The sequence below is a fragment of the Syngnathus acus genome, chromosome 3 (assembly GCF_901709675.1).
Source record: "Syngnathus acus chromosome 3, fSynAcu1.2, whole genome shotgun sequence".
In the NCBI taxonomy this organism is placed as follows: domain Eukaryota; kingdom Metazoa; phylum Chordata; class Actinopteri; order Syngnathiformes; family Syngnathidae; genus Syngnathus; species Syngnathus acus.
This window is the reverse complement of record NC_051089.1, coordinates 3,774,907-3,798,874: the sequence shown is the minus strand read 5'-3', so window position 1 is coordinate 3,798,874 and position 23,968 is coordinate 3,774,907. Positions and strand designations below refer to the sequence as shown.

Here is a 23,968-nt window from a genome sequence, read left to right as displayed (position 1 = left end):
CCGAGTAGTGTATTTACCCGCAATACAGACTGAGAAACAAATAGAATGACGTTCCCCAGGCGGAAGAAATTAGCATTACTGTCGTGATGTAACCGTGTGAGCAGCTGGTTTGTCTGTTGGACAAGCTGACTGATGTTGAAAGGCAAATATTTCTGTATATTGAACTTGCCGAGATGTTTTGCTCGAAACCTTGGGCTTTGCTAGATTCTATTCAGGGTCTGAAATAAGCGTTGGAAAAAAAAGTAAAAATACTTAATATGTCCTTTGAGGTGTTTTGCAATTTTCTGACTCATTTGCCTAATTATTTTAGTCTCACTTGTCCAAATTGTAAGACATCGCTGAAAAATAACCGTCTTTATTAGCATATCTGTCATGTGAAATTCATAATGAATACAAAATATATTCATCCAAGGACATTTTTTTTTACAAGGAGCATCTTTTATTTAAACCCAGCAACCAGCCCAAAAAGCGGTATGCGCCGGCGGTAAGACTCGTCCTCGGTCCTCTGATGGCGGCGTTGTCGCCAAAAGGCCACCAAAAAGAAAAAATGGTGAATCCAGATAATAGTTTGTTCTTTGTTTGGCAGCATGGCGCTTTCTTTCAAGTGGAGGAGGAGATACTTGAAGATAAAGAAAGACAATTTTCAGTCAGACAGGTTGTGGTTATGTGTTGTTTCTGTGTGCCTTCTAATTAACACCTACACATCTGATGTTGACTTATCTGGATTGTTCCATATGTGTTAAGTAATGTGGCTCAAAAAAGCTCATGATGCTAATTTCACTTGGTGACAGGTAATTTAATGTCTATGATTAGAGTCTTACAAAACATGTCAAAACACAGGACGTCAGCCATTTAGCATTAAGGCAGCCATTTTCAGGCGTACTTGTGAAGCTATTTTCTTTTATGATATCAATTTGATTGGTTTGAATTTTTTTTTTAAACTTTCGAGGTTTCGTACAAGCCTGTAGGTGACTGCATTTCCTTGATAGTTTATTGATAAAAAAACAAATATGAACGGTTGATTAGGTGTTGTGCTAACTTGGCTAGCCTGTATGACATCTTAGTAAAATTCATTAGCCATCATTCATGATAAATGGAGTCACATAAAAGTCTGAAGAACGCATGAAATAAAACAGACAGGAAATCAGCTGTTCAGTGTTTTCAAATCATAGTTGGTCATTTCATTTATTTCCGACTTTTAAGCAAGTAAGACATAGCGGACTACTAGCGACAGACTCTTTCATTGTTTGGAGCAGCCTTCTTTTTTTTTACCATCACGCTATGATTTTATGGTTTAATAAGTGATAGTAAAGCATATTACTAAACCTTGTCCAGTTTCGGAATTTTCCGTCGCAGCATCTCGGTCGCTCAAGTTGCTCAATGTGTGTGTGAGTCGCCAACTGTCATTTTTATGTCATGTCTGCAATTGTGTGTTAATTTGACCTTTGTATATTCATAACACTACATTTTCAAGCTTTGTTCATTGCTATAATATCTTGGTGATAGTGTTTGATGTAGACCGATTTATGATCCATCATCCTCATCATGGCCACCATTTTGTTGTCATGCCGCTTCGCTGATGCACTAAACTTGTTTAAAGAGACCACATCAATTTGCTTTATACCCAGTTGGAAACTCAGCCATAAAAGGGAGAGAGCGAGGAAAAAAAGTACAGAAATATTACACAGCATCCCATAATAACACCGCTGGGATTTATTTGTAGTCACACACATCATTAACATTACATCATCACGTGTGGTACTTGCAAACGAGCGAAACCAAATAGTCCAGCAGAGTTTTGTTTTATATTCTTTTGAAGCTAACAATGGGCTCACAAGCGACTATTTGCAGACGACGACGAGGTTTTAGCGGTGTTTAAAACGCCTCGACCGCATCAGCGAAGACAAAACTGCACTTTATACGAACGCCGTTCGGTAAATGGTTCATTCCTTTATTCTTGTTTTTCTTTAAGGCAATTAGTCGGTGCACATTGCATGGACACTGATCAATAAAAGATCTCAAAGAGGGAATAATAAGACCGTGTTTCTTTCCAAAGAGAACGGAAAATTATCCAAGAGTGGCCAAGAGTATCTGACCAAGGTTGCGCGGTGATCAAGGTCATGTGATTGCAGGTCATGTGACTGTTACGATTATTTGCTTCGATCGCAAAAATGATGCTCGTCCAGGCAAACGCTCAAAAAATAAAAAAATAAACATTTCGGAAAAATAAATCTCCAAAAGATGGGAAAGAACATCTAAATATCTGAAAATAATATCAATAACAATTAATAATGCAACCTGGAAAAACAATTCAAAAGTAAAAGAGTAAACCACCTTCTCATTAGTAAATGACAAAAGCAGCATCTGCTTACTTAACTCTAATTATTCCATCTTGGACCGGGACCAGACAATATCCCACACATCTAAATTCAGCGCTCTCGGGCAGCTCTCCAAATATCTTAATCAAGACGAAAGTTTGTGCCAGAATAAGTTTGAAGACTGATAGATTTGTCCAGGATCACAATATACTTAATTAGCTCGACGGAAAGCACGCAACTGGAGCTTTAAGTGCCATTTAATATCGTGATGCATTTAGAGGGCCCGAGTCGATTACGGAATGTTTCTCAAGGCTTCCTCTTCTCAGCTCGGCAATGTAACTCCGACGAGATATGATTGTTATCGCATTGACGCGCTATTTCTTATACCTTGTGTTGAACATTTGAACAATTACTGAAACTAAGATGATCAGTTAAGATTCGGTAGACATTTTGTCCGACGAGATTTTAACTTACGATTCCACCTTGCACGGGATACGATACAAAATCAATCAAATCTACGAGAACGTCATCTACTTTGGGGCCTTCTGAGGTCTTGAGACGCAGTTGTAGTGATTGTGATGAGAAGTAGCAGGACACAAGATGAAACAAAGGCTCGAACCTCGTCGTCTGGACGACTAAAATAGCTCGGAAAAATGTGTGCGGGAGTCTTGAATGCGAGATTTTTGATGGCTGCCATCTTGGATTAATATCACATTGGGCTTCATCAAATAATCATGGAGCTGAGATGAAGTCTCTCGCTAATGGAGTCGGCTTCATGTACCCCTGAAAATTAGCTTTTGGGGGCGGAATATTGGGAGAACAAGGTTTAAGAGGAGAACGACAGAAATGAAGACAGATGTGCAAAATGCCACCATTGAAGTCTGAAGTTTAGTGAGTTGATGTCGAGAAAGAAGTAGATATTAAAATGTCTGCCAGTTTTTTTGTGAATAGTTTGGGTAGAAGGAGCCTGAAGGAGGTTGTAACCAGAATGTGGTCCAAGAGAACTTTGCTTGCCCAGGTTTTAGTTTTTGCAGCAAGTTATCATGAGTGGGAGTTGGATTTTGCCCTTTTTGTGGCAGCACCAAACCAGACTGAAAGTCGGTAGAGCGGATTAAGTAACGGGTCGGCAGTCATGTGCCATAATTTGCCCCTCCCCTTCGCCCTCTTGCCGTTCTGCCTCCATATTGCCGGGCTCACCCCAGGCGTTGCGAGAACATCATCAAGTTTGCATGAACCTGCCTTGCTGAAAAAGTAGGTCACGGCTTGCCATCTGAGAATTAGGAGGGGCCAATGTCTTCATTGAGATTCTCGCCGTGCGTCGACCACCGCCAGAATCCCGGCCATCTTCTCCCGCACCCCCAACAAGAGCGCCTCCAACACCGGCGCATCTGCGTGCTGCCCCAACGCCTAAAGGAAGCATACTAATGAAGCACCTTCTCTCCGCCGCCCCGCTCTCACTGTCAAAAGACACCATTGAGAAGACTGAAGGCTGTTGCTGTTTGAGGCGGGATCAGAAAAAGGCCTCGGCGAGGACTTTGAGGAGCTTACTGTTGACGTTTACTTGAGCTTCTGTGTTTGCTGCATCGGCTTACGAGGCATTGTTGCCGCCGCGTGAACTTTGATAGAGGAATGAGTTCTCGGGAGGGGACGGCTGGGGGAGGGAAGGATCACAAGTTCATTTTCAGCTTCTGTCTCTTCCACGACAGCAGAAAAAAAAAAGCAAGGAAAAAAAAGGGCACGCTGAGAAGCTGTTGATGCCTTCAGTGTAATTTGTCGGTGCAATGCATGGAAAAGCCATTTTGATCAAATAAAAAAGAATAATGTGTTTCTGAAATAGGGAATATTAAATAAAAATATTTAAAGAATCAAATTTAATAGACATTTTAATGCCATTTTTTTAAGAATGATCTGAGTAAAAACATCTGCAAAAAATGTAAATGTTAAATAAAATTTTTTTTTAATATCATTCTCACTCTCACTTCCCTATTGATTATGATTCATGAGGGAGAATTTTCGTGTGTGTTTAGCAAACATCAATAGCGCGCTGTCAAGTAGCATGAGTCACTCTCCTGCCATCGACGTCAGAGAGCTCCCACTTCTCACAGTAGACGCTTTAAAAAAAAAAAAAAAACATTGGGGACCTAACGTTGTCTGGCAAACTGATCGTAGGATAAAATTTTGACATTTTAACCTCCTTTGTAGGGTAGCACACGCTCAGTGCAAACATGAATATTAAAAGTACGTAGCGAGGCCGAGCTGAGATCATAGAAATGATTTGAGGTCACAGTCTTGACATGTTGAGCATTTGAAAAGAATGAAAAGGCGACGTGCCGTAATTAATATTCAGCTTTGTCTGAGGGAGCTGTGTTTCAAAGGTCTCTGTAGTAGAACAAATGACTCAACTTGTTAACAAGTTGTTGGTGTAGAAGAGAAGTGGACTTGTTACTGCGAGAAAGACAACATACCATTAGAACAATAAGTCAGAAAATGGATAATGTGCATAGAACATCAAATAAAATTAAAATAAATGTGCAAAACTGAAAAAATTTGGGCCTGAGAAGGGAAAATAAATCTTAAATACCTTTTTAAAAACAACAAAGAAATCTTGGGAAAAAAAACTGAAAATCTATTTTAAAAATGTTGGAAAAATCATGAGAAAATAAGGAAAAAAAATCTGTACTATCAGTAAACCAAACTTTAAATTTAAAAGTTATTAATTTAAAAAATATGAAAAGCAAAAAACATTTAAGGAAAAATATACTAATCAAATATTCTTAATGATAAATAAAAAAAATACAACGAAATATAGAAATATCAATACATAGATCCAGATACAGGATTCACGTAATTTTATTTTGTGCAGCCACTTGACGAAGCAAAATTGAATAAATTCACCACATTCTTTTCGGTAAAACGAAAAAAAAAATCACGTCTAATTATATGTCACACTTGAGTGGTTCGCTTCGTTAAGCTCATTTACATGTCATGGGGTGGAAAAATGAGTGCATTTACATTCTGAAACTCGGCCGGTTGTTATCTAAGAGGTGGCTTTGCCATGTCATTTATTATTTTTAGTCACTGGGGAGTCGAGTGCATGCGGTGAGCACTAGGAACAGCCCCGATGGTGCATTCAAGGTGGCCTTCTTTTCATACCGATGTACTCGTCTACTATCTGAGGCCATTTGCAGCACTTGGCGTGTCGCGCTAACGAGACGTATTAGCGGAACACTGGGCACAAACGTGATTGGCTGGCGGAAGAGAAGCGGATGAAAGGAAGACACGACGGGCGGGAGGATAATTGCGGATACCTCTCCCCCCCTCGCAGTGTTGACTGTCAAATCTAAACTGTTTTTTTTCCCAGTTATGAATTGCTCATGAGTTTGTTTGCCAGCCAAACATCTGAGTGTATATTAGCTCAAACGCTTTTGCAGTTGTTTGAACAGATACGCTAACTGCCTGTGCTCTTATCTCGCCATGAAGGAGTCATCGTTTGTTTGGGTGACTTATCTACACCAACACGACAGAAATATTTCGCAGTTTGGCTTTGCCAACCTCAATGTTTGTAATTTCTTCAACCAGAATTTATGCTAGCATGATATCTGCTTTTAAAAATATAGAACCTATGCACTGAAAGTGTTCCCCACTTCCTGAAAGCCACTTGCAGCTTCTCTGAAATCCACAAAAAAAAAAAGTCATTTCCTTTAAAGGGCTTAATAGTCATCTTCAAGGAAAAGGTTGACATTTATTGCTGTGAGTAAAACAAGAAATAGACTGAAAAAAAAAAAGAGCTGAAAGCTTGTCAATTAAGAAATCCGCGATGGAAATGCCGAGAGGCAAAATCACTTCAGCTCTTGACGCCGTTCATGCTGAGATGAGCGGAATCATATTAATATTCCTGACAACAATGAGAGACACTGTCAAACTCCAAATGTATTGAATCCAAATTATACCCAAGTGAAAATGGACGTGTCATAAAGGATTAAAAACAAAGCAGCTTTTCTAAAAGTTTTGAATCCACTCAATTGTGAGTATTGGAACGTGATAGAAGTCAGGAAATTAGTTGTAAACAACATATACGAAAAAGTCACTAAAATTGAACAGGAAGTCAGCCATTTTGCTTTGAAAAAAATCCCTCAAATGAAAGCAGGTGTGTGGTGTTTATAGCACTCGTATTAGATCTCATTAGATGGTGTCCCTAATGTCGTGACCGGCGAGTGTAAACACACTGTGTCATTTTGCCGCCTGGCTAAATATTAGCGCGGCTAAACCCGTGCCTCCCTGTGAGCCTCGTTCCCCTGCTGCAGGTGCTAATTCCACCCACCCTCAACACAATAATGCTACTTAGCGCGCAGATGGAGACACGTCACACACACACACACACACACACACACACACACACACGCACGGCCTGACCTTTTCTATTGTCACCTGGCGCTCGTGTAAATCTGATTTGCTTTATTAAATTAAAAAAGTGTAAACCTCCTGACTCGAGTGTATCAGGAGCCATCTTGTGGAGGAGATTGCGAGACAATTGATTGACACTTTAGGAGAAGAGAGCAAAAAGTGAATTACACTGAGGCCCATCAGGCAATATCTTGAAATAGTTCCGCACACACACACCAAGGTTATAGTTGAGCTTTTTATTTGAATTCCCTTGCAGCACCAAGGGATAGAGTTTGCATTATTATGATTACACTTAATTACTAGTCCTCCAAAAGTGTCCCCACGTGGACGTCCTCAGCATTACTGTCACATTCCTGGCAGGCGGATGTATGAATTTATTACGCCTCATAAAGTTTGACATTGTTTTGCACTGAGACGCTGCTGGATGTAAAATAATGCGACGTCAGCGCTTTCCTGTATGTATAGAAAGAGGATATTGGTAGAGGTACCGTATTTTCCAGACTATAAGGCGCACCAGACTATAAGGCGCACCTTCAATGAATGGCCCATTTTAAAACTTTGTCCTAGTATAAGGCGCACCGGACTATAAGGCGCACCATTAATGCATCATGTCAGATTTTTAATCCAAATCAAATCATTCTCCATTTTATCTTTTTTATTTCAACTTCAGACGGCCACTTATGATTGATTTCATGACACAATGCTTCGGGCTAGTTTAAATTTAGGAATTTGGTCCATCTATAAGGCGCACCGGACTATAAGGCGCACTGTCGGCTTTTGAGAAAATTTGAGGTTTTTAAGTGCGCCTTATAGTCTGGAAAATACGGTATTTCTCAATAGTTGGCCATTAAAGAACTCGTCTAAACAAAATCCGCAATTAAAAATGAATCCGAAAAATCCAACCAGTTCGGATGTGATGTTAAATTTCGTAAGCTTCTCTACCATGAGTGAATAAAAAAAAAAATTCCTAAAAAGAACATGGAGACTTCTATTTCGATGTCAAGTGGCCAATTTGAAGATAAAATTGATTCAAAAAAACAAACTTGTCAAAGATTCCACTTGCTACCAAATCTGAACGACAGACTGCTCAGATACTAAAATGTGAGCTGACTCACAGTTTCATTCAATATTGTTCGTGATTTGATTTGGAATGAAATTCCATTTAAAGCCCGAAAGGTCATGACTGATAAAAATCAGACAAGTTCAACGCGGGTGTAACGTTTTTATTTTTCAATCACGCCACTTGTTGCTTCTTTGTCATCCGCTCGTTTATCCGCATGACGCATCTTAATGGTGCAATTACGCTCTTGCGTATATTCGCCGTGTCCTCGACACAACTCAAACACATCCGAACCTCACAGAGAACTTTAATATAACGACGGCGCTACCACGTAAAGGTTCAGAGGTGATCTTGTTCAATTCCGTCATACACGAACGGCTTTGTAAAAAGTCCCATGAATCGGAATTCGACATCAGATTATATGGAATGCTTTGTTCCTCGCAAAGCGGCGACATCCTGCCTTTTGAAGCCCACCGCTTTAAAAAAAAAAAGGTGGTGAACTCTTGAGCTCGCAAGTCAAATCAATCTGGTTGCGGAGGGCTTCATTACCGGGGTCAGCCAGGAGCTCAGCCATCAGCCGTCTAATATCGCCGTGATCCTCTCCTCTCTTTTCTTACCTAATTGAATTCTAGCGCAGACGTGCCCCTCAGCCGCAGATTTATCGTATCCTGGAATTGGACGAGAGCCTCTCTCTGGCAAAGGACGTGCGCGGAACGTTTAATCCTCATCCTAGTGATCTGTGCCCGGACCGGGGTGGCCTTTCAAAGTCGCAATGATTGGGAGTTGCTCCAGTAGTCATCGCTATCCTTTTTTTTTCCCCCCAACAGGCGTCATAAAAAAATAATCAGATTTTTTTTTTTTTTCACCACCTTTGCAGTGTGTGGTCCACCTGAAGATATGCAAGGTTTACTGTCAAGGAAGAATTAAACGGGATAATTGGATTTTAGCAATCTATTCTGGGATTTGTCCATATTGTGGACACAATACTTAATTCCATATTACCCAAATGAGTCCAAAATGACTTCTTCATCTCTGAAGTTTTTGGAGCCATCATGGTCTTTTAAAATTGTGCAAGATCAAGAGTCGAGGGTTTGGACATTGACATTCATATTCTAGTTGGAAATCGAAAGACGGCATGAATCTTTGAAAAATACTTTTACCTCTCCTGTATGCTTGAAATTCACTTCAAGCTATTAAAACATGACGTCAGATAGAAGGTTTAGGACCGACGTCATTCTTGAAACATTCATGCAACCCTAAAAAGTTGCCAAAAAACAAAATGGCACCTTGTAATACCTGAACGGAGCCACCTTTGATGTTTTATGGAACATCAACTGGAGGATTTACAGCGAATACATACAAAGACTTCAAACCTGAACGAAAGTCCATCCGTCGCATTTGCATGCGCTACGACTTATCTGGCCAACATCCAGCAGATCTCGCCGATCACTTATTTGATTAAACACGATCGTACTCAGCAGGGAGTCGACTTACAAGAAGTGCTGATGGCAAAGGGGGGAAAAAAAGGCCTCATGAATCTTGCAGTGCGCGGTCAGAAGGGCGTGTTCCTTCGAAAACCCATAAATGGGGTTTTTTTGTATTTTTTTTTTGCTCCTTGTTCTTTTATTGATTGTTTGGGGAGTTCCGAAGGAGAAAATAAGCCACGGGTTTGTTTTCATCATTGATTCCACTGGATCACATCTGCGGTGTTGTTTTTCACTTGAAGAAACACCATTTTGCTTTGATCTGATGATTGACAGGGCGGCAATTTAACTAACTATTAATGACAACGGTTACGAGGTGGAAGCTTCTGTTGGGTGTTTTGTTCCGGCTCAGCGGTTCAAATGAATATTTGAGCTGACAAAAGACTTGAGTGGCACGATTAGGATACACGCTATGGTAACATCGGATATCAATGCTCACTCGTGATGGTAATCAAATGTATGCACGCCCAAGAAAAACGTGTTCCACGTGAGATTCATTTTTTGCGGGAATTTTTTTAATGTGATTCGACTGTATTTTGTCCTCCAGTTCTGTGATTCTCAAAAGACTTCGCATCTGAAGTGGTTTTGATGTCGAGCTGGCGGCCACAGCAGAACATTTAACAGCTAGCGTGACGGATCCTCTTTGGAGTCGGTCAGACCCAACTAAGCGATTCTAATGAAATGACATTTGACTTGGCTGCCCAAAAACATATGCTGAAAGAAGACGAATGGAATTACATCACAAAAAAATAACGCCCTCCCTGCATTCTTTAATGTGACCCACTGAGCGTTTACATTATTTAGACGCCTGTTATGTGTAGCTAAATTTAAGACTTTTAAAATTAAAAAAAAGCTTAAATTTAAAAAATAATAAATAAATAATAAGGCTTAATAATAATGGCGCCTATCCCAGCTGATTTTGGGTGAGCCACCTTTTTAACGACACCTAGCGGTCACGTGTCAGTTCCTCACTTAGCTTTAGCGTTAGCATAAACAAATGAGACATTTCAAAAGCTCGCGAGCTCATGTTGTATAAGACTCGGCCACATGTCATGGGGGTTCGACAGCGCTGATATATTCCGCTCATTTCGCGGCGCAGATGGAAGCGTACGTCGTTGCCAGTGACAATCGGCGATGTGTGCGAAGCTCCCGCGACGACACGCCTCGGCGGCTCCAGGCCCGACGGCTGCCTCTTTGAATCCAGAGAGGATCATAGCCGCAGTGGCACTTGGCAAAATGGCTCTCTAATTATAGTCATTTTCGCTTTGTCCACACATGCTCACGATTCACTCATGTGTGAGGAAGTGATACCTTTTCCGCAACACGCGGTCGGAACATTCCCTTCCCCTGCCAGATTTCGTCTGCCCTCACAATCATTGGGGACTCGGGGGTGCGCTTTGGCGGTGACTCGGAACCACGCGGGGGTGGCGTCGTGGGGGCATCCGCGAATATCATCAGCTGTGTGAAAACACTCTGAACCAACACGTCCGGAATAACGTTTCCACATTCGGCCACACCTGGCGAGGGTTTCATTTGGCTGGTCGCATGGATGTATAGGTTGCTTTACAGCAGCGGCCATTCCATAAATGTCTAAACCGCTATCCAATACGCTAACCCTACACGGAAGGCTAAGCTAACCGCTACATATGCCTTGTATTTGATCTCATTAGCTTGCGTTTCTAATGCTAATGTTGTGGCCTGATTAAAAAGGGCATGATTAAATTCTAAACATGCGGCCTCCATAGCTGCGCTTTCTGAAGTGCTTTCGTAAACCCTGCGTGAACTTTTCCAAGTGGAGGATAGAAGCGTGGTGGCGTCGCAGCGCCACGCACGGCTCGTTTAATCCGTCGCCTTTTGCTCTTGTGCGCTTGACGAAATGTCAACAAGAGGAAGTTGTTACCCTTGCCGTCTGCATTTTTTCTTTTAATGTCTGGCGTCAGGTGTCCTTCTCGATTGGAGTATACTCGAACCCATCCTCAGGAAAATTGAAATATTTTTTTTTTGCTCCGATATGACCAGTGTTTCCCTTTAGGGACTATACCAGTGATGTGGCCAACAAATGAAGCCTAAAAAGGACAAACTGACTTTCAAAAATGATCCTTATCATATCATTGTCAATATTCTGAGTGCATTCACCACTTCAACTTTCACCGAAATATTATTTACCCAAGTATCTGTACTTCAACTTGGCTACAGACGTTTGCCACCTCTGGAATAGACAAGCCTCATTTTTCAGGCGTCCTCATTAATCTTCATCCGCTGTTTATACCGCTGTGCTGCTGTGCCGCACAATCGCTCTTAATACAACAGTCGTTTGAATGTCGCCTGTCACTTTAAGATGGCAATCAAATCCCCCAGCTTGCAAAGGCTCATCTTCACATTATCAATGACTGATTGGGTAAATTTAGTTTGTTTGGTGCTTGGAGTAGCAGAACAACAGTGAAAACTATTTGTGTCATGTTTCCCATAGCGAGAATGAATCTGCTTGTTTGTTATCGAGCACGAAGACAAAACAACAACCGTGTAAGTTTTGAGAGTTAGCCAAGGTTCTATTTATTTGTGTATGGTACTGTAATGATTTCTCAGATATATTTCTTACAAGCATCCATTATGTTTCAGCACATGTATGTGGCCACCCCACTGAAATATTTCTAGCTATCACCCTGAAATTACCGTGTTTCTATTTATAGTACAATTCCGGTTTGAAGCAACAGATTGCCAACTCTACCACCGCAGTGACCGTAATGTAAAATCAATTTGTAAGATTCCATTGGCACACCCAAGTCGAGGGTTATCAGCATCCTTTTCCACGTTTTCACTTTTGCGAAAACGCTTCACAAAAACACCAGCACGTGTGGCGGGAGAGACAAAAAAAAACAAGACTATCTGATTGATGTCGGCGTGCGCTTTAATCTAACGGAGTGCTACTCTGACCCGCCACGTTCCTCGTCTGGAGTGTTTGGCCCGACGCGAGGCAAGGCGAGATCAATATCCCAGGGAACACACCAGAGACATTGTGTTTTATTAAACATTTTCCCATTAAGGTGGCAGCAGCGGTGCTGTACATCATTACGATACAGTCGTAAATCACGCCGACAGCGGAAGGGAAAAGTGTGTACGCAATCGCAAGGGGGGGAAAAAAAAACAAACTCAAAAGTATTTATTTTAAGCCACAGGTTGTGCCTCCGGTGTGTTAAATACATTTATGCCACTAAAATAGTTCGAATGAATAGTTTTTATTATTTTCCATTCAGAAGAATGGATATATATTCTGAAAAAAAAAAGTGTCTATCTGTCTGTCTGTCTGTCTGTCTGTCTGTCTGTCTGTCTGTCTGTCTGTCTGTCTGTCTGTCTCTGTCTGTCTCTGTCTGTCTCTGTCTGTCTGTCTCTCTCTCTCTGTATCTCTGTATCTCTGTATCTCTGTATCTCTCTCTGTATCTCTCTCTGTATCTCTCTCTCTATCTCTCTCTCTATCTCTCTCTCTATCTCTCTCTCTCTATATATAAATTAATAAAATAAAAAATAAAATAAAATAATTAATTAAATATTAATTCTATAATATATATATATATATTATAGAATTAATATTTAATTAATTAATTAATTATATATATATGTATATATATATATATACATATATATATGTAAATATATATGTAAATATATTTAGCCCCAAAAATATATTTAGGGATACTTGTCTGATTGAATTTAGCGGTTGACCAATGTATTGTTTGTGTGGTGGTGGCATCACGTTGCAGGGCCCGAGGCCGCCACAACACAACAGATGGCCCTCGCCGGGGTGGAATCTGTTACTGTTTGTTCGTGGGGCGTTCTCCTCCAGCCATTTTGCCACCCGGTTTAGGTTTGAGCCAATGGCAAGCTCATAAAGCAGAAGGCTGTAAAACCATACATATGCTCATATGTCAGGCAACAGTGTCTACATACCAAATCCAAATCGATAGATTAGCTGTTTCGTTCACCGCACCAAAGTCTCCAATTGACTGCCGTTTTCTCGCGACTATTTGTCTCCTTTTGAATAAAATTGCAACATTTGAGGATACACAGCTTAAAATGACACAAATAATAAGCATAGATTTGCTTTGTTTGCTCAGTGTACTCTTCCACAATTTCCTTGCAGGGCTATTGTAACATGTAAAGATCTTGAAGAAGAAAGAAAAATAGTCACTTTTGTCACATTCAATTTCCAACCTTGCTAGGATAGAGGGAATTATGAAGGAATAGTAGATTGAATCGCAGCATCATTGTCAATCATGAGCATATTTTGTATTGTATTTTATTTTTTTTCCACAAGCGTCAAATCCACCAAGCGCATTCAGCGCGACGCCAACAATCAGCGCAATCAGATTGCAGTTCACGGGGAGCCGTCGCCTGCCTCCCTCTATTTGTTGTTTTGTTGACGAAAAGTGGAGTCAGTGGAGGCTGTGCTAAATTATAGATTTACATTATATATTCTTTTCATATCGCTCTATTACATCAATATTTTATTTGGCAACAGTGTTCAGGCACTCTCAGGCAATTGGGGAAATATATTCCTGGACAAATGTAGCAAAAATGAGCTCCCAAATTAGGAGGCAGAAGAAAATAAAAGATTTAAATGTAGGCTTTTTATGTGAAAAGAGAAAAAGTATCAAGGCATGAAAAGCTCGAGTCTCAAAATTGCTGCCCATAATGTACAGAAGGATAAACGGCAAAAAAAGTCAATTATACAAACACACTTTTTCTTCAGACCGCTATTGAGTATACCGATGCCAAATAACTGATACCATTTGTGCCTTTGTGAAAATTAACAAAGAGACATGCTAACTGTTGTGCTTTAGCGTTGTAGTGCGCACATTTTTGCTCACATTTTCTTGCCCTTGGTCTCCTCTTGAATTTAATTACATTGTCATTGTAACATTTGAGGATACACAACTAGAAGTGGCAAACACACTTGGTAATATTGGCCCTTGTCTGTATTTTGCTACATTTTGACGCCCTTGATCTTCTCCCGATAAAATTTCTCCTGAGTCTTGACCAGCAGAAGTGAATAATGCCTGTTGTGTATTTATTTTGACCTTTTCTACAGCCTAACCAGTGTTTGCGTTGTCTGTTACATGACCTTATGATATTTCAAAAAGGAAAAAAAAGAAATGTAACAGATATAAATATATTGATGATTATTTGACATTGAAAGAATATTTTATTCCTATTTGTTGTGTATTTTAAAAACAAAATATGCATAAAAATGTGTTTGTTTTGAGCACCTGTCCCGAAAATATCTAATTATTGTAATATTTTGATTATTTCTACCAAATGCGTGGTCAGTATTAGCTACCCCCTTGAAGACCACATCAGAGATATACAAATATGTTTCTAGCGTGTGATCTTGCTGAGCAACACATTGTTGCTCATTGCCGTGCACGCTATTATGTTGCCATGGTAACAAAGGCAGCATGTGACTAAGCGGAGGCTTTTTGCAAGAATGACATAAATGACTAACCTGCTCTCGCTAAATGCCGCATACGGAAAGATGCTAATTAGTCTGTCCAGTTCTACACGCAGTATTTTCATTTTGCTCACCACCGGCAGCGTTAGGTCGATTTCAGAGTTATTCATCGACAATGTGGTTATAATTAGTGTTTGCAGTTAGCTTAGCATAGCTAATATTTCAAGTGGGGAACATGTTATTGACACATTGCTGTTGCTAGAAGAAATACGTGGTATGCTTGCTTTAAGATGTCCGGCATGGGTCCCAACGTCGCCCTCACATGATGATGATGATGATGATGGAGATGGAACTGCACACAATCCGGCAGTAATGGTCCTGAGCCGTGCTGGAATTGGATTCAGTTGAAGGATTGCCAAAGGACAGCATGGCGTGCCACACAATGCAGTGCACGACCTCGTTCAGAAAAGCGTCACAGAGGCTCAATGTGACTTGTCGGTCATCTTCTCCCCTCTAGACTGTCGCCTGACAAAAAGTACATATTGTACAGACACAAAATGATTTTATTTTTTTGAAAACAGAAAAGTCTCGAAATATTCAGTACAGGACAGGATACACCTCAATCTTTTACAACAAAGTGTAAAGAAGAATAAGTGGAGGGTGAGTTGATAGAATTGTGGTTGGCACGGCCATGATTGGTTGACTGGACTGCCAGAATAACAAATCTTGGTGGAAGTAGTGGATTGTAGTTTGCTGTGTTCACACCCACAACGGCGCAGCTACGAAAATACTAATACAGAGTAAAGGGCAACATCATTTTGTTGCATTTTGTGTTGCCTTTTTTGTTTTCATTGGTTGGTGACATGTAAGAAAAGAGCTTTTTTTGGTCATTTTCAGGTGGCGCTAGTTAACATCGAAACAAAGCAATTAGGCCGCCTGCCACTTTTCCCCGACCGGTCTGTGTTTGGATTGATGGAAAATGAGCAACAAACAAACACTTACCGTAATTTTCGGACTATAAGTCGCGGTTTTTTTTCATAGTTTGGGTGGGGGGGCGACTTATACTCAGGAGCGATTTATATACATATATATGGGTTTTTTTCACTTTTTTGGGCATTTTATGGCTGGTGCGACTTATACTCCGGTGCGACTTATAGTCCGAAAATTACGGTATTTTGTTTCTCCCCGAAATCTAATTTCATAGCGGCTTGACATTTTTGTCGGAGGCGGCGGCTGGCATTAGCCCGTCAGTCTAGCATCACCAGATTAACTTCGCTGACTGCTTTTTGTGCAATTATATTTATCGTAGACCGGCAGAGAGCATCCTGTCGCCAGGTTTTCCGATAATTGCAATTTAAATGTTTATGGATTTTTAAGCACCACTTACTTTTCTTTTGTAGTTTGTTTAATCATCCGTTTTGTTCTATTTTTCTCCACAGACACATTGAGAACTGGACGGGATTGCAGACTTTACGGGATGTGGACATGGAACTCTACACTGGGCTGCAGAGACTGTAAGTGTTCCGGCAACATCCACGGCCATTTCTCAATGGCTACCTGCCCATCTCTTCCTCCCGTCTTTTCCTTTTTTCTCCACCGCCCTTTCAAAACTCGGAGCAGGCCTTTCTCCCCTGATCCCGCTGATCCCTCATCAGGGAGGCCAAGTGTAATATCTCCAGCAGCAAATTAGCATTTTTCTCATTACCGCCCGACTCCGTGAGGGTGGGGGGGTGATCGGCGAGGGAGGCGGGCGAGGGCGAGGGGGTGGGCGGCGGCCACGTAACATTCCCGTAGCCCGGTTTGACACTCATTATTCCACATTTCAATAAGGACAATATGAGAAGCGATCATTCATGAAAAACGTCGGATTGTTAAATATGCCGGAGAGTGGTGCGCTAATGAAAGAGGTGCTGCGCATGTTCCTGTTGACGCTTTAATTGCGAATAAATTAAAATAAAAGATCCACTAGAGTGCCTCAATATGGTGATCAAGACGACGGTCGTTCTTGAACTTTGCTATCACTTAGTAGCCAAACTTTTTTCATTTAAAATCAGCCACCTTGTTAATCACTTGTATTATAATTCGTTTTTTGATTTTAATTTATCTAGGTAAGGTGATTAACAGTTTCATATTTACAAGACAGCAGAGTAAAAACAGCTAAATTAAAAAAAACAATACAAATACCAAGACAATAACTAAAGTTCGTAAAACACAAGGTGATGATGTCAGTGTCAGACAACTTTGATTACAGCTGAACTTCAATTGCGAGGTGACTTTACGCTGAGCGGAGTTACATTTGGAATTAAAATTGGATTTAGATGAGGCAGAACTGTACCGACTCGCCGCAGTGGATCCTCCTGCGAGTGAGCAAGAGCGTGTCACAATGTACCCGCCACATCATTTTTATCTGTACGAGACACGGCTTCATTTTCAACGAAATGAAGCCGTATGAAACAAAGGAACGAAAATGAAGATTGTCTTCATGAAAACAGAAATGTTCATATTTATATTTATATATTTGAATGAGGCAAAATAACTTTTTCTCGAATACATTTGTTTCAGATGTAATCATTTTCCGTATAAAAATTAAATTTGAAGTTCAAAAAGTCTTTTTTCAAACTTGAGTCTTGAAAACAGGGGGTCGTCTTATAATCAGGGTCGTCTTATATTCGGGCCAATACGGTATATAATGTTTGCAAAAATTTGCACTGTAGTTTGTTGAACGACTGGAATAAAGAAAAAAAGAGTACAGAATGAATTGTCTCGGTTGTTGACAAAAATACGTCCATTAGGCTGGTCGGGTATTCATTATCTTTGATGTATACTAAAATGTTTGTTGTTTTATTTTGAAGTCCGGATAATGTCATTGAGGTACATCTAAAGCACAACATGAGTTTAATTAGGTCTCTACATTTCTTTTGATGTATATAAATACATTATGTTACAACAACTTGGACTGTTAACAAAAACTGCCTTTGATAAATAAATATATATTTTTAAAGGTAAACTGAGAGTTTGTGCCAGAATGCATCTGCTTCCATTTTTTGTTTTTTTGGGTGGCGGAGTTACATAATTTCCGAATAAACACTTTCACACGCACTAGCGCGCACAAAAAAGGAAATGAAAAGAATTGGAAACAATAGTTGTGTTCACCCACGCTGCAGCCTTTGCTCACACATTCATTCTTTTTTTTTCCCCATTACAGCACCATCATGAATTGCAACCTGAAGGTGATCCAGCCCCGAGCCTTTGCTCAGAATCCACACCTACGCTATATGTGAGTAAATTTCTTGTCTAATGTGTCTCCCTGTATACAAAGACTGGGCTTAGTGCCTCCGATACGCCCGAGAAAACCGACCCGGGTGTCAAACCTAAAGCCCAGAGACCAAATCGGACCCACCGTGTGATTTTACAGCTAAATCAAATCATGGCTTCAGATTTTCTGCTACAATTTAACCCCAAAGGTTTGCTCACCCCTTCTCCTTCGTGACTTGTACACAAAATAACGTTATTGATCGAACATGGCTTTAGGGCCCCACGATATGAAACGGACCGGGCTGAATGGAGGCAGCGCCATTACTGCGTCCGAACGGCACCTGTCGCAAATGAGACATCCTTTATTTGCCTTGGATAATTGGATTCCTATCAGCGCTGCCTCAACATAGCGACGAAGACGACGACGATGCGCTTCCATTTAACCGGCCGCTCTCTAAATGGACCATTTGTCTGGCAGGGCCGAGCGGCGCGCCGCAGAAGAGCAAAGTCATTTCTTTAACAAAAGACTGACGTCGTAGCGTATGACAGCCTGTTATCGCGCTGTTATTTTCCACCAATAAGCATGACCCGAGGAACTCGGTCACAGTATTTTACCTGAGCAAGCTGCCATTTTGTGCTTTCGGCAACTGAATGTGATATGGACTCTCTGAGTGAAGGACCTTACTCTTGTAGAGCATGGGTTGTCAACCAGTGGTCCCCGGCCCTCGTGTGGTCGGTCCGTAGCGGAATTTCAGGTGGTGCGCGAAACTGGAAAATAATTTTAACATTTTTAAAAATAAAACAGATTTTTTATTTATACTTGATTATTTTCCAACAAATTTTCTGAATCTTTTACCCATCCAAATTATGTCAAACATAGCTGAGATTCCAAAACTAGACATACCGATACAAATAAATAGCCTGTCCGAATAATAGTTTATTCTCCTTCGGTGCAGAATAAAATAATATTCCATCAAAGCAATGGTCCTTGAATTGCTTCTTGGTTATAATGGTGGTCCCTTAGACAAAACCAGTTTTGTCCAATTTCTAAAAAGACGGAAATTGCTAACACGCATGCTAGTTCTTGGATGTTTACAAACTAACGTAAGCTTCACTGAAAATTCTAAATCGGCTTTGAAGTTTGTGAAAACAACAATATTAGGATTAAAGTGCATCTCCAATTGTCAGTCCAATGATTGAGTCTGGCGTGTAAGCTCGCCTCTTTCCCAGCATGCTCCATTTGAGCTTCCCTCATCCCTGCCCGTGTAAAGAGTATGTTTACTGGGATCAACTTTGGAGGAAATAACTTGTAATGGCAACATTAAAGTAAATGCAGCAATGCAAGACTCGACTGACCCGTCGGATTTACGAGGTGATCTCACGGCTCATCTTGTGTATGTGTGTGTTCGTCCACTTTATCGGGAACGCTAATCAAAATCGTCCGCGTTTAATGAAACATATTAATCTTCCATCCACTTTTATTTTCTCGCAAAATTTTTGGCCAAAGCAAATCAAGTGAAGCTTCTGTGGTGTAATTACGGAAGAGCGTTGACGTCTCTTACCGCCGATCAGTGCTAGCTAATTAGCAGCAGCGCTAATTATTGGCAATTGTAAGAGCAATAAAGATGGCGAATGATTATTCTTCACAATTGTATCCACTCACTTGTTGTGGTTTGAGTATGTAGAGGCATAAAAAAGTACAATAATATAAAATAAAATCATTAAAATAATCTGCTTTTGGATAAAATGTGTCTCCTTACAACAGAATACTGAGATGTAATTTATCCAAATTTTTTTTTTAGAATGGATAATTAGCGGTGTTAATGTGTTTGAGCAAAAATAATCGTTTTATGTGTCTTCCCTGAATGGAAATTTTTAAAATTTCCTGTATTGTTTCAGAAGTTTTCAAATTCCCCCATTGTGAGATTTATGAAGTTTATGTCATTTAATCTGTCCTCAGTTGCTGTTTTCAGACATGCTGCAACAGAAAAAAAAAAGTGAACTTGTCATAAAATATTCAACATTTTATGATAAAATACAGAGCAACATTAAATTAAATCACCCTGTGCAATACAGGCCAAATCAAAAGCAGTCTAGCGCAAAGCAGAAGAATTAAAAAGAATTTAATGAGGCCAGTTGATCATTTACATTCGTGAGGGATCAAAACAGCACACTGACTTTGTGATTGCATCCAACACGACCTCAACTTGTGATGAAGAGAGTCCCCATGAGAAAAGCACCAGCTGGGCCTCTGATTCGGACATCAGTCAGGTCGCCTTTATCGCATAATGATTAATATCGTTTGAGATCATCATTGGCGTCATCATACGTCTTGCCTATCCACCGGAGACTCAATGGCGAGACTGAGATCAACGATGTCTGCGATTTTTTTGTTTTTTAATTCAAACAAATTGTAAATGTATATTTAATGACAGTATGATCATGTATTGGCCGCGGAAAATCCGATGTTACTAATCTCTGTCAATCGTGACCCCGTGAAGCCCTTTGGCTCTTTTGTGATTAGTGCTACACAAATAAACTCCACTTGATGTCTTTAAAGACACAAGCTCAGCTATATTTACTTCTACAAGTCAACTTTTCTCTAAAGTGTTTGCCTTCTTAATGGCTGTTGGCTAAATGAGTTTGCTTTACAATGACAGCTCTAAAATCAACTTGATTACCGGGCGAGTGAAAGCGAGCTTAATTTCCAGCAGCGCGTAAAAGAGATGAAAGTTAACCCTTCGCCGGCTGACCGCCATTAAAGTCGAATGTATGAGGGGCCGCCGCTCGACGTACGCTTTACACCGCCGCCTGAATATTTGATCACGAATGAGATGCAAACATGACACGAGCAGATTGATACGCTATTGTTTGTTCTTGACGCAGATGATTAAAGTCGGTACACAGAAAGATCTGTGCAGCCGAGCGGCCCCCGAGAATCATAGCACAAGTTTATCTTGATTTAATTGGCTTTTTAATTACCTCTCATTCTTATTCTGTGCTCCTCCTATGCAGCCCCGTTTCTATTTTTCTGCAGTCTTTTCCAATTGTAGCTAATTTCCATGTAACGGAACCCGTAATTTTCCACCGTTGGGTCGTGCATAAATCGGCTAGAACAAAATTATCTTTGGTTTATTTTGTTGTTTTATTTTGAATTGTATACTAAGACTGTATTTACTGTAATTAAGAAATTATTTAAATAAGAATTATATTTATTATTTGTTTAAATAAAAAATATTAGTTTTTTATTATCTTTCATTGCCCTATGTCGCCTTTTCTATACTCCAACAGTAGTTTCCATTCCGTTTACACGGAAACGTAATTCATTCATGCTCCTACATAGACGTTTCCCTTGTTCAAGTCAGCTTTTTTTCCATGATCTCGCACACTTGTCCCATGCTCCTCCATAGCCTTTCACCACATAACACTTTGTAAACACTGATAGAGGGGACGACGAACACGTTAGCATAGCAACCCCTGGCGGGTACATCTAGCCACCATAACGTGGATTGAATATGTACAAATGCGGTGTAAATGTCTACAATGTGGACTTAACGGTGTCCTCAGCTCATGGTTGCCACAGATGCCAGTGTTTAGACGCACCTAATGAACGCAGTTAGCTTAATTAGCCGAGTGTAGCGTCTAATTAACGCACCCGTTTGACAATGCACTCTTGTACACTTATCCCCGGCATTTTAATTTTCCCATTTTTAGCGCAGTTCTTCCAGCAAAAATAGTATACGCTTGTTTGGGGGCTGGTTTTGACGGTAGGTGTGAACAGATGTTTATTTAGCACGCTAGGTGAACCGACTAGCAACATTGAGGAGGAGAGTTGCCCCGATGGGGATGCTTGGAATGCTTTAAAAAGTCACACTGCTGCTTTTAGTGTTTGTAGGACAAATGAGTGACACCGATCATCAACAACTCAATCATCAAGAGTCACATGACCGACAAACCACTCATGCTACGTAATAACGGACACACCGTCGTCGTCTGTCACGCTACGATACGGTAATGTTCCGTGTCGCTCCGAATGCAGGCCTTCAACAAAAGAGGTGACGGCGATGAGGTCTCGGGCTTTGGAGTCTTCTCCGCCACTTCTCCGGTTTGGTCTTTGTCCCGCCTGTGTCAAATTAAAGGTCAGATGGCTGGATGGCTGGGCGACTCTTTATTCTAATGTGACTGAGCGAGAGAATGAATGTGAAGGGAGTGTTGTCACGGTGGAGCGCAAAAGGTCAGTCTCCGTTGGGCGGTCGGGTGCAGGGAGAGGCTCTCATTAAAATCCACCAGGCAACATTTTCTTATTGCTAAATGTCACTTTCATTCTCGGGTCAGCTGGCCAGCCAAAGAACACCTTTAATTACGAATAAAATGACTCTGTTTACCTTGTCAAGACTGTGGCAGATCTCCCTGCAGGAAGATGGGCGACTATGTTTTGGTTTGGCTAATGTGTCGTTAGGCTTCAAGCTCACGACAATGCCATATCAACAAATACGTTATGGTCAGACCATTTTAATAGGGCAGCTTTGGCTTGCACTTTTAAACTTCTCCGCTGAAACAAACAACAAATTCTTTTTAATGGCTTCACGATGATTTTTATGTTATTATATTATTTTGTATTTATTTGTATATATTGGATTATATTATATTATATTATATTCACTATGGCCTTAAAAATGAAACTGTCTATTAAGAATGACTAACGTGGTTCGGATGGATGGATGGATGGATGGATGGATGGATGGATGGATGGATGGATGGATGGATGGATGGATGGATGGATGGATGGATGGATGGATGGACACACCACCATTTGATATAATGATTCATATAGACTGCACTCACACAAACCAAGTGAACATGTGTGTCTGCAGAAGCCATTGGCGTCTCTCCTTTATCGCTTGGTGCGAACTTGCAATGACGAATAGCAAAGTTTGTGTTATTAAATGTTCCTGCTAACCTGGCCTGAGGGTGAGTACGTAAGCGTGTCGAGGTTTGAGTTGAGCAGAGGTTCTAATCAGTGTCGGGCCAAAATAAATGAGTCCACACGCTTTGGGGCATTTCATGAGCAAGTCATTACCGCGGCTCTCTCCGTCCGTGACCGCCTGCGTGTTGGGATTCCAAACTCATGTTTGTGGATCAAATGCACAAACTTTGAAAGCAACTTTGATGCCGCGGTAATAAGTCATGCAGTCTATACAGAAGCCAGTCAATCACTGCATGTTTACAAACGCCAAGCTAGCTCGTATTAGCCATTATTTCACCGATACAACTAATGCTACTATTACTAAAAGTACAATTCCACTAAAACCGCTACTATTATCACTACTGTTATTACTTACACACTATTTTTAGTAGTATAGAAGCAGCGCGAAAGATGACATTTCAATATTAGCGCTTCAGTGGGCACATTGTTCAGCAGCATGAAAATTACATTTGCACGTCAGCCACTCAACTGCAATTGTGCGCCAACGATATCCTTACAGTAATTACATTCGTCAGCTCTACTAACACGTCCACAATCATGTTGTTTTTAAAGATCCCAGCCTCGGTATTGTCTATTACTTTGCGGTCTTCTCAATTAAACAGATAATCGACGTGAAACTGAATGAATGTTTGAGCAGCTAGCAGCTAGCGAAACTTTAATATTAGCTTACGTGTCTTTGTGAGTTTTGCAGGGACTTTGAGTACCAAGAAAAGCACTGTATACGTAAGATATATTATTATTATTATTATTATTATTATTATTATTAGTGGAATTGAATATTGGCATCGTTGCACTGTTTTTCTTTTACAAATTTCATCAAAAACATAATCCTTCAAATTTAATAATAATATAATCTATAATAAAAAAATATATAATAATTATCTTTGGCGCTTCTTTCGGTGACCCCACTGTGTACGTGCACATTGGGTTGGTTGTGGCAAATGAAGCAAAGAAAAAAAAAATCCAAACTTTTTCATTCTTAGAGCACAATGTTGAAACTGCAGATTTTAAATG

General features: G+C 40.4%; 1 protein-coding gene and 1 long non-coding RNA gene across 3 annotated transcripts in view; one reads left to right on the top strand and one right to left on the bottom strand.

The window, feature by feature from the left end:
• The window catches only part of ntrk3b (neurotrophic tyrosine kinase, receptor, type 3b), a 106,334-nt gene that overhangs the window by 3,339 nt on the left and 79,027 nt on the right, over window positions 1–23,968 (top strand). For both annotated transcript variants that reach the window (XM_037246535.1, XM_037246534.1), the window contains exons 2-3: window positions 16,152–16,226; window positions 17,918–17,989. In XM_037246535.1, coding sequence (XP_037102430.1) covers window positions 16,152–16,226; window positions 17,918–17,989 — 147 coding nt within the window. The remainder of the gene's footprint in view (window positions 1–16,151; window positions 16,227–17,917; window positions 17,990–23,968) is intronic.
• Window positions 417–4,158, bottom strand: LOC119120056. Its single transcript, XR_005097429.1, has 2 exons — window positions 3,867–4,158; window positions 417–3,775 (listed from the first exon to the last, which is right to left on the bottom strand). It is a non-coding gene; the product is annotated as an uncharacterized LOC119120056 (long non-coding RNA).